The 16,158-nt window shown below is 34.9% G+C and overlaps 1 protein-coding gene across 4 annotated transcripts in view; it reads left to right on the top strand.

The window, feature by feature from the left end:
• CEP76 (centrosomal protein 76) overlaps window positions 1–16,158 on the top strand; it is a 34,188-nt gene that overhangs the window by 4,218 nt on the left and 13,812 nt on the right. For 3 of the 4 annotated variants that reach the window (XM_040479450.1, XM_040479449.1, XM_040479452.1), the window contains exons 5-11: window positions 375–560; window positions 1,960–2,057; window positions 2,636–2,764; window positions 7,678–7,866; window positions 10,896–11,062; window positions 12,448–12,781; window positions 15,792–16,009. In XM_040479450.1, coding sequence (XP_040335384.1) covers window positions 375–560; window positions 1,960–2,057; window positions 2,636–2,764; window positions 7,678–7,866; window positions 10,896–11,062; window positions 12,448–12,781; window positions 15,792–16,009 — 1,321 coding nt within the window. The remainder of the gene's footprint in view (window positions 1–374; window positions 561–1,959; window positions 2,058–2,635; window positions 2,765–7,677; window positions 7,867–10,895; window positions 11,063–12,447; window positions 12,782–15,791; window positions 16,010–16,158) is intronic. The other variant, XM_040479453.1, reaches the window with a different exon arrangement.

The following is a 16,158-nucleotide window of genomic DNA, read 5'->3' as shown; positions in this document are numbered from 1 at the left end:
GGGCTGCAAATTCATGAACTGAGAGATCATGACCCAAACTGATATCAAGAATTGGATGCTCAACTAACTGAGCCACCCAGGCGTCCCTAGTTAAGTACTTTTAAAGAACAGACTTATCTCTTAGGGATGAAAAACCCTGATATGCATTGAGTAACTAGATGACTCATCACAATTATTCTAGTTTTCTCAAAAGTTAGTGACAAATTTGGGATAGTACTTTTTTAATAATTTGTTGCATACTTTCTGAGGCATTACTGAATTATTTCATTTGGTTTTATGTAAGTTTATTATTAGTATTCTTTGCAATAGAACTGTTCTATGTTGGCCATAATGGAATATGTAATGTGGTGCATTTGTTTGGTTTATGTTGCCAGGTGATGGAACTAGAATGGCTGATTCAACAACAATGTTATCAATAAGTGATCCAGTTCATATGGTGCTAATCAAAACAGACATATTTGGTGAGACTACTTTAGTAGCATCCTATTTTCTTGAATGGCGATCAGTTTTGGGCTCAGAAAATGGAGTGACCAGTCTTACTGTGGAACTTATGGGTGTAGGTATGATAACTAATCACTGTTACCTTTTTGTAACCAGTTTGTTTGTAAATACATTTTATGTTTTCCGAATGCCTTTATAACCCAAGAAGGAAACATGTAAAAATTTCATTAGAATTACAGTTGGACTCCGGTATTATAGTCTTAGGAAATGTCTTGAAGTGTGCTATGACTATAGAACTTCACAGTCAATCTGACCTTGTCTTAAGGAAAAAAAATTTTTATGGGAAATGAATAGAGAAATTTTGATAGCTTTTTTCTCCTCTCCATATCGATCTGATAATATGTAAGGCTGTAAAGAAAATTAAGATTTTTCACACACATGCATGTGTGCATATGCAAAAATCTTATAGTTTAGCACACTCCAATGTTCGGTGCATCCCCATTAGTACTAGTGTCTTCCTACAGCAGTAATTCAGATGTGGAGTTGATATTCTTCCATCCTGTTACATGTGGGAATGTGGGACTCAAAGAGGTGTTAACTTGCTCATTGACAGGATCAGTGAGTGAATAGTACTCTTTGAGGACAGAGGTGGTGCCTGTCTTACCATTGTCTCCTTGGACTCTTTCGTACTTCTTGATGTGTAATACATACTGTATTTGCTAATAACAGTGAAAAACAAAATGAAACCTGCCAGTATTTTATGCATAACCTGTAAGGGAATTAGTTTGGTATTGAAACTAAGTCACAGAATCAAACCTGGCTTGTGGACAGTATAGCTTTAGTACTTTAGATTTTGGTAAGTCAGACCCAGAATGTGTTTTTCCTTAAATAGAAAGTAGGGGAAAAAATTTATGTGGGATATTTATTTTCAAAAGAGATACCCATTATTTGTCTTCAAATATAGGCCTAACATGATTATCATAATAATGACCAAGAAACAAGTGATTCACCAGTGAAATAGTAAATAGTTCTGGTATAAAGTATATTTGTTTTCTGATTCCTTAAATCCAAGCAAGGATTGAAAATTTGTACTCACAGGTGATGTGAAAAATGGGAAGAAATAAATGGGAATTACTTTGGATGACAAAGAGTATAAATATTTTCTGAGAGTGAGATTTTAACAGTTGTTTTGACTTTGTTTTTAATGTAAATGTGGTTGGCGTACATTTAATGAGATTAAAAATTAAGAATCCCAAATCAATTAAATCCCAAAAGTCCCTTAAAATGTGATTAGGAAGGTCAGAAAATAGGTAATCTTATAATTAGATAAAGGCCTTTGTACAAAATAAAAACTAATTTGATCTGGCTCAAATAATATGAATATTAAAGGTGATGTTGAATATTACCTATTTCATGTAAGTGGAAACACAAAATTCTTAAATTATTTTGGTTGGACTTTGGTTGACTAAGTATACATAGTTTTGAAACCTCTGAAGTTCTAAATATTTATATTTATAGGCACAGAATCAAAAGTTTCTGTGGGAATTTTAAATATAAAACTTGAGATGTACCCACCACTCAATCAGACATTATCTCAAGAAGTAGTGAACACACAGGTAAATAATTCTGAATTTCTTTTCTTTGTGTATTTGTTTTCGTAGTTGTATATTTACCTGTTGATCCTAGACAGTGTTTTCTTAGAAAATTATCATTTACTAGTTTTAAGCAAGAGAATGACAATATGATTATTAAATTTTTGTCTTGGGAGAATAAAGATCACTGACTAATATATGTAGACCAGATTGTAGAGAGGGTATGCAGAAACAGGGAAGTCAGGGGCTTCTGGGTGGCTCAGTTGAGTGCCAACTCTTGGTTTTGGCTCAGGTCATCTCACACTTGAGATGGAGCCCCGCGTCGGGCTCTGCACTGACAGCGTAGAGCCTACTTGGAATTCTCTCTCCTTCTCTCTCTACCCCTCCCAGCTGGTACACACACGTGTGTGTATGTGCACATGCACATGCTCTCTCTCAAAGAAAAATTAAACTGGGAAGTCAGGGGCTCTTACAAATGATGACGATGATGGTGGTTTAGATTAGGGTAGTGGTAGAGATGGGGAGCAGTATGTAGAATTGTTACGGTATTTAATTAAGGAGAAAAAATAGAAATTGAAAAAATATATTTTTTAAATTTGAAGCTTGCTTTGGAACGTCAGAAAACTGCAGAGAAAGAACGATTATTTCTTGTATATGCTAAGCAGTGGTGGAGAGAATATTTGCAGATTCGACCCTCACACAACTCCCGGCTGGTTAAGATTTTTGCACAGGTTTGTAAATTGCATTGGGAAAGGTTCACATCTGTATTTGAGATTTACTGTTGTATATGTAAATTTCATATATATGTAAATTTCATGTATGTAAATTTCATATATGTATAAAGTTGAATTTGTAAAATGTATTTATTCCAGACAAATGGAAGTTTATTTGTAAAAATAGAATGCTGATTTTGTGATACTCTCTTTTACTAAGTAAGTGAGTAACATAATCTTTGTTTTAATTTGGTTTTCATTTTCAATTCCTTTTTAAAACCTTTTTTAATGTATTTGATTTAAAACAGATGAAAACCCATTTTGTTTAACTTGGAGTGTGTCCCTGACTGATACTTAGTACTAAATGATTAACTACTAGGATACTTTGTGGTATTAGTTTTCATGTGCAGAATTGGGGCTTTGGGCATATATGCTTAGACATATATGTTGTTAGGGTATTTTTTTAAAGACAGTGTTACATGTAATAATTCTATTTAGCCAATACATCTGAGCCAGTGACTAGTCATATTTAACTGCATCATTTCAATTATATATCTCTGCCTCTGTTTTTTCTTGTATCCCATGCCCATTTTCTCTCATTAACAAATCAGCATAAAATATATGATCAGATCCTTAATTTGTGTAATTCTGAGGAACCATTCAAATATTTTATATATATTCAGTGTTTTATAGATGCTTTTATATGAGCATAGTATGGTGTTATTTTGAGTAACATATCTCAAATCCTGTGCATTTGTCTAGCTTTACCCTGGGATGGGCTAAGAGTGGTTCAATTTCTAAATGAGGAGCTTAGGAATGGGAGAGCCTACTTGATGAGTGGTGGAAATGAGGGAAAAGGTTTCTCACTTTCTGATCGCATTGTCTGTACATTGTTTGGGCAGGTGAGGTGGCAGTGACGTCAGGATGGGGTGGAGAGAAACCAGTCAAAATATAACTGGCTCTTTACTGTCTATTTAGTCTGAGGTGAGATTCATTGCCATGTGGAATCTGGGACCAGAAGAAGACTGGGTGGGTGAGGAAGTGGATCAAAGAAATGACAAATGAAAGAGGAGGAGGAAGAGGTTGAGATATGCAGTTAAGCAAATCAGGGAATGGGGATTTTCATGCAGAAAATATTACTTAAACAAGTTCTCGTCTCTTAAAATTCATTGTAAGAATATTTGAACCACATAGGTCATTAGTTTCATGGTAACCATATGAGATTGTCAATTTGTCAGGCATTGACACTTTTGTAAAAATAAGCAGTATAAGGGATAAAGGAATGAAGAATCTTTCCTAAGATCAAACAGCAACTCAGTCTTGGACACTTTATTAAGTTGCACTTTTGCCTAGTGCTTTTTTAGCTTGATGGGACCACCTCTCTCTATATAGAGAGAGTAAATAAACTGTTTATCTTACTGCTATTCCCCAGAAGTGTTTTTTGCTGCTGCTTTCTATATTTGATTCGATAGGAAATTAAGGAGCACCAGTTACTTAAGGCAGTCAATCCAATCACAAAAACTATAGTTTTAAACAAAAGAATATTATTATATAATATAATTAAATTATATTTATATATAACATAATATATAATATTAAATTATACATGGTCTGAAAATGAATTTCCATTGCTTTCAGACACAAGAAATAGTTTACAACAGTACTATCCTTCTGGAGTGATGGAAATGTTCTCTGCTGTCCAGTATGGTAGCCATTGTGCTATTAAGCATGCAGAATATGGTTGATGCAATAAAGAACTGAATTTTAAATCTTACTTAATTTTAATTAAAATTTAAATAGCCACATAGGGTTGGTGGCATTCTTAGTGGAAATTCTTAATTCTTAGTGGACATTGCAGGTTTAGAAGCTGAAATATTGAAATTTTCAAGACATTTAGTTTATGGGGACATTTATAGGAAATATTGCTGTAATGAAACATAGGATATATTTGTATTCTAAGCTGCTACTACTGAGGATTGATTTAGGGCAAATGCATCCACCTTTTAGGTGCTCATGCCTTCCCTATTAGTGGAGTTGTAAGAATAGGACTAAATGGCTTACTCAGGAACTCAGTTAATTACCTTTATCCTAACCAAACATCTGTGGAATCCTCAGAGTCATTACATTTAATAATCATTGTACTTTTTCTCCCTCCCTTGCTTGTTTTGCTACAGTACAATAGTAATTCACTTAATCATAGCTTTTAAATTTTCTAGTGCAAGAAATTTTTAAAAAGTTATAGAAGTTGATCTTTGAGGCCATTAAATTTTAGGAAAATGTTATAAATCACTTGAGGATTGAGATTATCTTTTTAATGTTGAGATTGTGATTTCATGACTTAATATTCTCATACTACACTAGATTAAAAATAATACTGAGTTAATGAGTTAACGTAAAAGAAATCCAAGTAGTAGTTTTCTACTTGTCTCTAAAATTAGAATCATGATTTTCCGTTTTAAAAATGAGTGCCTTGTGGGGTGCCTGGGTGGCTCATTTAGTTGAGAATCAGACTCTTAGTTTTGGCTCAGGTCATGATCTCAGGGTTTGTGGGATTGAGTCCCATGTGGGGCTCTGTGCTGACAGTACAGAGCCTGCTTAGGATTCTCTGTCTCTCTGTCTCCACTCTCTGTGCCCCACCCCCACCCCCACGTGCACGCTTGTTCTCTCTCTCAAAATAAATAAATAAACATTAAAAAAAAAAAATGAGTACCTTGAAATACCCTATGCTTAAATCTCCTTCCTTTTCCTGTCTCTCTTCCTTATTTTCTTTATCTGTCTTTGGTTCTTCATTCTATTTCAGGTTTTGTTTTGTTTTGTTTCAACTGATCCCTTCATTCTGTCTCTTTCTGATTCCTAAGATAGCATGGGGGAGATGGAGACTTAGAGACTACCATGGATGTGTTTGAGCCAGGAGGTACAGTGGGGTGGGAGAGGACAGGGGAAAAAATCAGTGCCTTTTAGAGTTGAGGACCATACTTATGAGTGAAATCATAACATTTTGCTCTGCATCATATAAGAATTCATGGACTTTCTCATTATAATTAAATGAAAATGATAGGATTTTTTTTTTATTGCTAAAGTATGAGATTATATTGGAGAAGTGATGTTTTGTGGTGTAGAAAAGACATCTATAGTTCCGATAATTCGAACAGATGATGTTTCTGTTGGCTGAGTTAGGTCTTATTTCTGAGGAGCCTTGCCATAATAGAGAGTGTTGTCTTTGAATTTTGAATAGAAAGTAGACCTTTGACCTTGTCATCTCAGTAATCAAGAAGTTAAGGGAAATGTGGGCTTTTATAATATTAACTCTAAAAGCATAGTGGTAGACAGTCATCAGAGACTTTTGTATGCACTGTAGCTCTTTAGCTCAACTCCTAGGATATATTCTGTATTTGAAATGTAAGATGTTTTTTTTAAAATGATTTTCAAAACTCTGCTTTCAGTTGACTTGGTTAACAAATCGTTGTTTCCTGTGGATCTCCAAGTGTAACGGAAACAAACAAAATGAGCTATGATAATATGTTGTTGTGTCAGTAAATCAGAAAAGCTATTGTTTGAATACATAGTATTAAATTCTCTATGATAATATGAAAGAATAGTTTGGCTTAGAGCCCCTCTCCATCCCCTACCCACTTGCCTATTCTGTTTTCAGAGGAGTTCTTTTTTTTTTTTTTTTTTTTCAGTTTTATTGAAGGATACTTGACGCATATAATTGTATATATTTAAAGTGCATGACATAATGACTTGATATACATATATGTTGTGGAATTACTACCAAAATTAAGATAATGAACACATCCATCACCTCACATAGTTAACTCTTCTTTTGTGCGGTGAGGATGCTCAAGGTCTATTCTCAGCAACGTTCAAGTTTATTAACTACTCATCATGCTGTACGTTAGATTGTCAGAACTTTACTCTTCTTGTAACTAAAAATTTGTACCCTTTAGCCTACATCTCCCCTACTCCTCCCTCTTCCCAACCATTCTATTCTCTATTTCTTGAAATGAACCTTTGATTTGTTTTGTTTTGTTTTGTTTTGTTTTAAGGTTCTACATGTAAGTGACAACCACCATACAAGATTTGTCTTTCTCTGTTTGGCTTATTTCATTTGGCATAATACTCTTCAGATATGTCCATGTTGTCATAAATAGCAGGATCTCCTTTTTTATAGCTGAATGATACTCTGTTGTATATGTAATATCACATTTTCTTTACTGATTTATCCATTAAAGGAAATTTCAGTTGTTTCCATACCTTGGATATTGTGAGTGATGCTGCAATGAACATGGATGTGCAGATATCTCTTTGACATACTGATTTCAGTTGCTTCAGATATATATCCAGTAGTGAGATTGCTGAATCACGAGAATTCAAGTTCTTATTGTCACAAGCTTTGGAGTCAGACAGCTCAGGGTTTAAATCCCAGCTCTAGGGGCGCCTGGGTGGCGCAGTCGGTTAAGCGTCCGACTTCAGCCAGGTCACGATCTCGCGGTCCGGGAGTTCGAGCCCCGCGTCGGGCTCTGGGCTGATGGCTCAGAGCCTGGAGCCTGTTTCCGATTCTGTGTCTCCCTCTCTCTCTGCTCCTCGCCCGTTCATGCTCTGTCTCTCTCTGTCCCAAAAATAAATAAACGTTGAAAAAAAAAAAAATTTAAATAAATAAATAAATAAATAAATAAATCCCAGCTCTATTCCATAACACCTGTAGCTTCAGTTTCTTCATTTATAAAATGAAAACAGTAAGAGATGTTAAGAGGACTAAAAGAAAAATTACATGCACAGCCCTCAGCTTCCTGGTGCTGGATGCAGGGTAAGCATTCAATAAGTGGTGGTGTCCAGAATTCTTTTATCCCACATTAATATGTTCTAAGAAAGTGTTAAAATTGGGGATGATTAATCTGTCATTACAGTGTTTTCCCCTCTTCCCCCAGGATGAAAATGGGATAAATAGACCAGTCTGTTCCTATATTAAACCACTTCGAGCTGGGAGGCTTTTGGATACTCCAAGGCAAGCAGCAAGATTTGTTAATGTCCTTGGTTATGAAAGAGCCCCAGTTATTGGAGGAGGAGGTAAACAGGAACAGTGGTGCACTCTGCTGGCCTTTCTCTGTAGAAACAAGGTATCCTACCTATGTAATAGAATTGAAAACCAGTACATCTTCATTATTGTGAATTTATTGCATTTGAAAATAATTAACTTAGAAAAATGGATATATTGTCCGTTTGAACTAGTCAGAATCTTTTGTTTTCAATACATAAAGAAAAACCTTGGCATCTTTATTTTCTTGTATAGCTTCTTATTTAGTGTAATATGATTTTTGTGAGGTAGAGACAAGTAGTATAGTGTCAGAAATTAAGATATAGAGGTAAATTAAACAGTGAATTAGAGATGGCGCTGGGACCAGAACAGCGGTCTTTCTAGTACTATTCATGTGTTAAAAAATCTACTTAGATGATACATTTTTTTAAAAGAGAAAATGGCAGTACAAAGTGAATATGGAAAAAAGTCTTGGATTGCATGGTATTGTGTTTAGTTTCAAATATAAGTATATATTTAAGAATTTGTGTAGGGGTTTCTGGGTGGCTTAGTCAGTTGAGCGTCTGAGTTGATCTCAGGTCATGATCTCGCAGTTCATGGGTTCAAATCTGACGTGGGGCTCTGTTCTGACAGCATGGAGCCTGGAGCTTGCTTCTGATTCTGTGTCTTCCTCTCTCTCTGCCCCTCCCCCACTCATGCTGTGTGTCTCTCTCTTTCTCTCTCTTTCTCAAAAATAAACATTACAATTTTTTTTAAAAAGACACATTGTTGATTTTTATTTAAAAAAATTGTGTAAGTTTATTGATGTTAAATGAATTGATTTCAGTAAACTAATTTTATAGATTGTGTGTGATATTTCCTAATCTGTGTTCTAAAAATTTTGATAATATAAAAATAAGAGCATCTTTAAGCATTCCAGTTCTACCAAAACAGAAGAAAAGAAATTTCTTTATTGTTTTGAAATAATTTTGTTTAGTTTGAGGTTGTATAAATAGTATGAGTGTTCATTCACAAGGCAAAGCTTATCCAGTAGAACCTATTTAAGATTAGAGATTGATTTGTCAGAAGGATTTTACCTTAAAAACAATTGAAAACTTAAACATTATAAAAAAATTATTTTGATTTATTCTCAAGCTATGGTTTCCAAAAGTTGTGTTTATGGATTTTAGCTTTTTAACTTCAAATATAGTAGGAATGGTACATATTTAAAATTATTATGTAAAAAATGATTTTGCAAAGCAAATAATCATCCCTTTGATTCACTATTATGTTCACCTGAGTTTTTTTAAAGAGAAAGAATATCTTAAAATTAGAATCTTGAAAATTATTGAAAAAGTTATTCTTGCACAAACAGCAGCATTACAAGAGAAAAGGTGCAATTTCACATATAATTCTATTGCCGGTTTTTCATCTCTTCTTATATTTTTATATTTTTCTCCTGTGTATTTATCATTCTTTCTATAATTATAATTGAGATATAAATAAAATTTTGTGCCCTATAATTTATACATTATAATTTAACATTATGCTATGAACATTTTTCCATGTGTTGCTATAATTTTTATGATCTCCATTTTAAAATGGTTGTCCGTATAAGGTTTTCTTTAGTTGACATACAAAATCTACTTAACTATTTTGCCATTGTAGTAATTGTTTCTCTTGGCTACAGTAGGCTTGCTTCCAATTTTTTGATGTTTTTGTGAGTAAATTTTTCATTGAATATCTTTGGGAGTATTATTTTTCCTTTGAAATTTTTAAACTATAAAATCTCAGTATAGAAATTGGGTGTAAAAGGTTGGATATTATATTTTTCAAAAGTCAATTAATGATTTTAAAACGCTATTGGTTTTAGTATAGTTAATAAAAAAAAAAAAACAGCAGTGCACGGGCATCTGGGTGGCTCAGTTGGTTGAGCCGCTGACTTTGGCTCAGGTCATGATCTCACAGCTTGTGAGTTCAAGCCCCACGTTAGGCTCTGTGCTGACACTCGGAGCCTGGAGCCTGCTTTGGATTCTGTGTCTCCCTCTCTCTCTCTGCCCCTCCCTCCCTCCCTCTCTCTCTCTCTCTCTCTCTCTCTCTCTTTCAAAAAAGTAAATAAACATTAAAAAAAAAAATGGGTGCAGAGCCACTAATACAAAATTTGGGGGGAAAGAAATCATCCCCCATGCTAACCCTGAACTTTTTTTGCTTTTGTATATTAATTACCCACAGTCCTACACTTAAATACATATCTTAATATAATTGCATCCTTACTGTTTAATATTTTGATTTTTTTATAGAATATAAGATATATTCTATTTTTGTGGTTTTCATAACATTTTTAAGATTTGAAAGTAATAAAACATTGTCAAAGAAAATTTAGAAAATAGAAGGGAAAATTATATATAATCTACCATAATTATTGCCACTGTTGGCATTTTGTTCTCTCATTTTTCCTAGTATTTATTGCCTTAAGATGATTACATATGGATACTGTAACTCATTGTTTTGAGTATTTTCCCATGTATTTACATTTCTTAGTGTATCATTTGTCATCTTCTCTGTTCATGTCCTTTAGCTAATCATCTTTAAAATCTTGCTGCATTTCTATCTATGTTTTATGAGTTTTTATAAACTTTTGATATGAAAGCTCTCTTTTTAAAAAAAAATTTTTTTTTAATGTTTATTTATTTTAGAGAGAGAGACAGAGGGCGAGCAGGGGAGGGACAAAGAGAGAGGGAGACAAAGAATCCAAAGTGGGCTTCAGGCTCTGAAGTGTCAGCACAGAGCCCAATGTGGGGCTCAGACTTCTGAACCATGAACCATGAGATCATGACCTGAGCTGAAGTCAGACGCTTAACCTGCTGAGCCACCCAGGCAGGCACCCCTGAAAGCCCTCTCTTAAAGTATACATGTTATGACTATCAGGTTTGTGAGCACTGACTGTGTAAAATAATTTAGGGTCTTCTAAAATTAGTGTATTTTGTCCCCCCACCATTGTTTCAGCTTAACATTAGACTTATGATTAAAAGTGAAAAAATTAATATTCCCTTTTATTATAATTTTGTATTTGAATATTTGATGAGGAAACAATGTGAAGGAATAAATACTTAAATTCATTTCATTTTCTAGGGTGACTGTGAAGATCATGCTAATCTTCTGTGCAGCCTTCTTCTTGGATATGGATTAGAAGCTTTTGTGTGTGTTGGGACTAAGGCAAAAGGAATACCTCATGCATGGGTTATGACCTGTGGAACTGATGGAACTGTCACTTTTTGGGAGAGTTTAACGGGACACAGGTTTGTCAATTCAGCTTACAAGGATATTAAAATGAAGATGCATATGTTTTAAATTATAAGTTCTTTGTTTATATTGGTACCCAAAGGCACATACCGATAATTTTTATTATTGGATCCTTTGTGAGGACTATGTAAAAAATTACTATAGTTAAAAAGCTGTTAAATTTGAAGAAAATTCATATACCTAGAATATTCTTTACCAACATGATTTTGGTGAAAAAAAAAATTACATTTTACTTTTAATTGTGTAATTGGGATACTCTTTTTCTGATGTTTTTCCCCAAGCCTAAAAATAAGCTCAGGTTGTAAATCATGATTTCTTTTGAAAATTTGATGTCACCAACTCCACATTGGTAAATCCACTGTATACTTTTTTTTTTAGTTTTTCTGTCATCATATTTTTTAGAGTTCAGTGCTCCCTCCTTGCTAGGATCATTTCTTTCCTTAACTTCTCCCATAGCACTTTCAGTTTTCATTATTCCTGTCTGGCTATTCTCAATTTTCCTTTATCTTGTCTTTAAATGTTGGAGTTCTTGGGGCGCCTGGGTGGCGCAGTCGGTTAAGCGTCCGACTTCAGCCAGGTCACGATCTTGCGGTCCGTGAGTTCGAGCCCCGCGTCAGGCTCTGGGCTGATGGCTCAGAGCCTGGAGCCTGTTTCCGATTCTCTGTCTCCCTCTCTCTCTGACCCTCCCCCATTCATGCTCTGTCTCTCCCTGTCCCAAAAATAAATAAACGTTGAAAAAAAAAAAATTTTTAAATGTTGGAGTTCTTAAAGGCTCAGCCCTGGGCCATCTTCTTCTTTTTCTGAATTTTTCCCTGGTTGATAATCATTTTGGTTAGTTATGCCTAATAATACGTAGCTAAATTATTTTAATTGTATTATCTGAGATGAATGTTTTTGATCTTAATGATTATACATAGAATATATTCTCATGTTAAAGTAGAGTTGATTAAAAACATTTTTTTTAATGTTTATTATTTATTTTTGAGAGAGAGAGACAGAGCAGGAGTGGGGAAGGGGCAGAGAGAGAGGGACACACAGAATCTGAAGCAAGCTCCAGGCTCTGAGCTGTCAGCACAGAGCCTGATGCGAGGCTGGAACCTACGAACCGTGAAATCATGACCTGAGCCGAAGTCGAATGCTTAGCCAACTGAGCCACCCAAGTGCCCCCCGAGTAGAGTTGATTTTTATATCATACTATGTGCCATACAATTACTGTAGATAGAGTAATTGTAGAAATATAAGAAGGAAAAACAAATATTAAACTCTAGTTTTGGGAAGTAGTTATGGCCTTAAGTGTTCAAATAATTTTCTTTCTCAATAAGATGCTGCCTTCTTAATTTTTAAGTTCTTATTATATAAAATTATGATTTACTTCTTTTAGGTATATCCACAAACCTGTCAATCCTGATGAATCTCCAGTTGCTGAACAGCCCAAGCCATTGTACCCATATCGAACAATTGGTTGTGTTTTCAATCATCAGATGTTCCTGGGAAATTGTCAGCCCTCTGACTCAGTAGAAATATGTGTGTTTGATTTGAATGATGAATCCAAATGGAAACCCATGAGTGAAGAAGCAATCAAATCTGTGTGTGCCCCAGGAGCTACAACATCCCTTCCTCCCTTTCCCCCTCTATGTGCATCTACAATTGATGCTTCAGTAACAAGTAATGAAATAGAAATGCAGCTAAGGCTACTAGTGTCAGAACACAGAAAGGTAATTAATACTGAACTTAGTAGTTTCATGCATTTTTTGTCAGTTGTCTATGTATTTAACAATTTTGGGAGGGGTGCAGGTGGGATAGTACAGTCACTTTTATACCTGAACAAAGCAAATTTAACAAAGCAAAGGGCAGCAGAGTTCCTGCCCTTAAGAAGCTTATAGTTTTGAGAGTCAAGAGAGTTAAGTTCTGAGACTCAGAAATTTCCAAATATACCAATACTTGTACTGTTTTTTCTTTTTAAGTTTATTTTGAGAGAGATGGAATCCCAAGCAGGCTCCATGCTGTCAGTGCACCGCCCCGATGCTGGACTGTATCTCAGGAACCGTGAGACCGAGAGTTCTTGACCTCAGCTGAAATCAAGTCACTTAACCGACTGAGCCACCTAGCACCCCACCAATACTTTTAAAATTTATTACTTCCTTCTAGAAATAAAGAGTGGTGAACTAGTTCAGATTTTGTTAAATACTACTGTTTTTATTTCTTTTTTGTGAAGTACTTATTCGTATTATTCCCTATTGAAAATATTGGGTTATAATTTTTTATATCCATTTTTTCCAGGTTAGTTTTGTTTGTTTTTTTCTTCCTATTACACTAACTTAGGTAGATGTAAAATTACATCCTTCTAGCTTTAATTTGCATTTTCCTGATTACTTATGAGGTCAAACCTCTTTATTAGCCATTTTGATTTCTTTTGTAAAGTACATTAACGAAGACATAAAAAGCATTAATCATAAAAGATTAGTGTATTTTAAGAATTTTTGTTCATTAAAATAAACCAGTCAGAGGCTGAAAAGAGCAGTACTGGAATGGGGAAAGTTATTTGCAACACATATAACCGATAAAGGACTAGAATCTCAGAAAATTTATTTCTAATTCACCTTTTGATGAATCCTGTTTTCTGTGTTTCTTGAGGCCATCAAAGGCAAACTGATAGATATGTTTTCTGGGCTCCAGTTACTATTAGCTTTGGCCTCTAAAATCTGCCATACTTACTTGCTAATTCATCAAAGCATCTAAAAGTATTTTGGAAAATATTTAGTCTGGCATTTGTAGTTCTCAGCAATAGGTTGCTCAAGGATCTAGTTCACTACACTGCTGGGAATGAAAGCCCCTCATTACTGCCCCTTTCCCTCCATCACTCATACTGCATTTTAATTTTCTTAGGTTTTGTTTACAAACAAAACCAGTATTTTATTACATTATAAGAATTTGAATAGAGAAAGAAAACAGGGGTGCCTGAGTGGCTTGGTTGGTTAAGCGTCTGACTCTTGATCTCAGCTCAGGTCACGATCTCACAGTTCACCACCCACCTCGGGCTCTGTACTGACAGTGCAGAGCCTGCTTGGGATTCTGTCTGTTCCTCTCTCAGTCCCTTCCCTGCTTGCATAGTCTCTGTCTCAAAATAAGTAAGCTTAAAAAAATTATTCTTTGTTATTATTTTCTTTAAGTTTATTTGATTTATTTTGAGAGAGAGTGCATGCATATGAGCAGGGGAGAGGCAGAGAGAGGGAGAGAGAGAATCCCAAGCAGTCTCTGCACAGACAGCCCTGACCCAGGGCTCGATCCCACAACTTCGGGATCACGACCTGAGCTGAAACCAAGAATCAGACACTTAACCAACGGAGCCATCCAGGCACCCCCTCCAAAAAAATTTAAAAAATTAAAAAAAAAAACAAAACTGAGCTAGATACCAGTGTTGATCACTAAGTTAGTAGTGCCTGTAAATCAGCAAGTGAGATTTGCTTTTGCTGCTGGAAATAGATGGATGATACTGGACCTTTGAGGTCACTTGGAACCAGTAAAAACCTTGAATGCAAAATCAAGAAATGCTAGAGATTTATTATATCAAAATATTTAGAATTTTGAGAAGTTTTTTATGTTTATAACTGTTTTTAAAATGTCATGTGTCTCACTATCTGTAGTTTCTCTGATGTATATAAATGAAATCATAATTGCCTTCAACATTTCATAGAAACATGTTTTAAACTCCCTGAGGGCCTATAGCATGTCTTTTTCATCTTTTTATCTCTTTACAGTATAAAAGTTAGTGTTTTTTTAAGAGTTAATGCTCAATAAATACTTGAGTTTAATTATACGTGCAATTCATTTGTTGACTTTTCTCCCCTACTACAGTTAAATTTATGTTGGAGCTCTCAAATTAAGCAGATTCAATTGTATTATTTAAAGTCAAATAAAATGTGGGGCGCCTGGGTGGTGCAGTCGGTTAAGCGTCTGACTTCAGCCAGGTCACGATCTTGCGGTCCATGAGTTCGAGCCCCGCGTCAGGCTCTGGGCTGATGGCTCAGAGCCTGGATCCTGTTTCCGATTCTGTGTCTCCCTCTCTCTCTGCCCCTCCCCCGTTCATGCTCTGTCTCTCTCTGTCCCAAAAATAAATAAATGTTTGAAAAAAAAAATTAAAAAAAAAAAAATAAAGTCAAATAAAATGTGATCTCAAAATTCAGTGATACCATGTTTTTCATAGTAGGACTACTCCACATGGTCTTTTCTAGTGGATATTAAGGAAGTATAGGATTTTGGAGCCTTTACTAACATCATTGTATTGAAAATTTTTTGTTGGGGGTACCTGGGGAGCTCAGTCAGTTAAGCGTATCTGACTCTTGATTTCAGCTCAGGTCATGATCTCGTGGTTGTGAGATTGAGCCCCTTGTCAGGCTCTGCGCTGACAGCATGGATCCTGTTTGAGATTCTGTCTCTGCCCTGTCTCTCTCTCTCTCTCTCTCTCAAAATAAATAAATAAATAAACTTAAAAAAAAAGAAAAAACATTTTTTTCCTCTAAGAACTAAAACCAGATACCTATAGTTCCTTTTATTTTTTATTTGCATGTGTCTTTATAATAGTTACTAGAAAGTTTAAAAAATTATGACAGGTTTTAAGAATTTTCTCTTGGCATATGTTAAAATAGTCAACACTTAACAATTGGTTTCTAAAATATTAGTGTATTTCACCTTTTCTTTCTTTCTTTTGTCTTTTGATTGCTATAGGATCTTGGTCTCACCACTGTTTGGGAAGACCAGCTTTCCTATCTCTTATCACCAGCTTTGGCTTCTTATGAATTTGAGCGTACAACAAGTATATCTGCAGGCAATGAAGAATTTCAAGATGCCATAAGGAGGGCTGTACCTGATGGTCACACATTTAAAGGGTTCCCAATACATTTTGTATATAGAAATGCAAGGCGTGCATTTGCCACATGTCTTCGGTGAATGACTTTTCGAATTCATAAATGTTATTATTGGCTTAACAGTTTTAGCAATCTGTTAGTCTGGTTTTTTAGGAATGATTTTAGAATCACATAATGAAATTTTATAATGATTTCTTTTCCTTGCCACAGATTGTGAGTCTGAAATG

Source organism: Herpailurus yagouaroundi, unplaced genomic scaffold (assembly GCF_014898765.1).
Source record: "Herpailurus yagouaroundi ecotype Mexico unplaced genomic scaffold, PumYag 142, whole genome shotgun sequence".
NCBI lineage: Eukaryota > Metazoa > Chordata > Mammalia > Carnivora > Felidae > Herpailurus > Herpailurus yagouaroundi.
The sequence above is the reverse complement of the archived record's forward strand: the minus strand, read 5'-3'. Positions and strand labels throughout refer to the sequence as shown.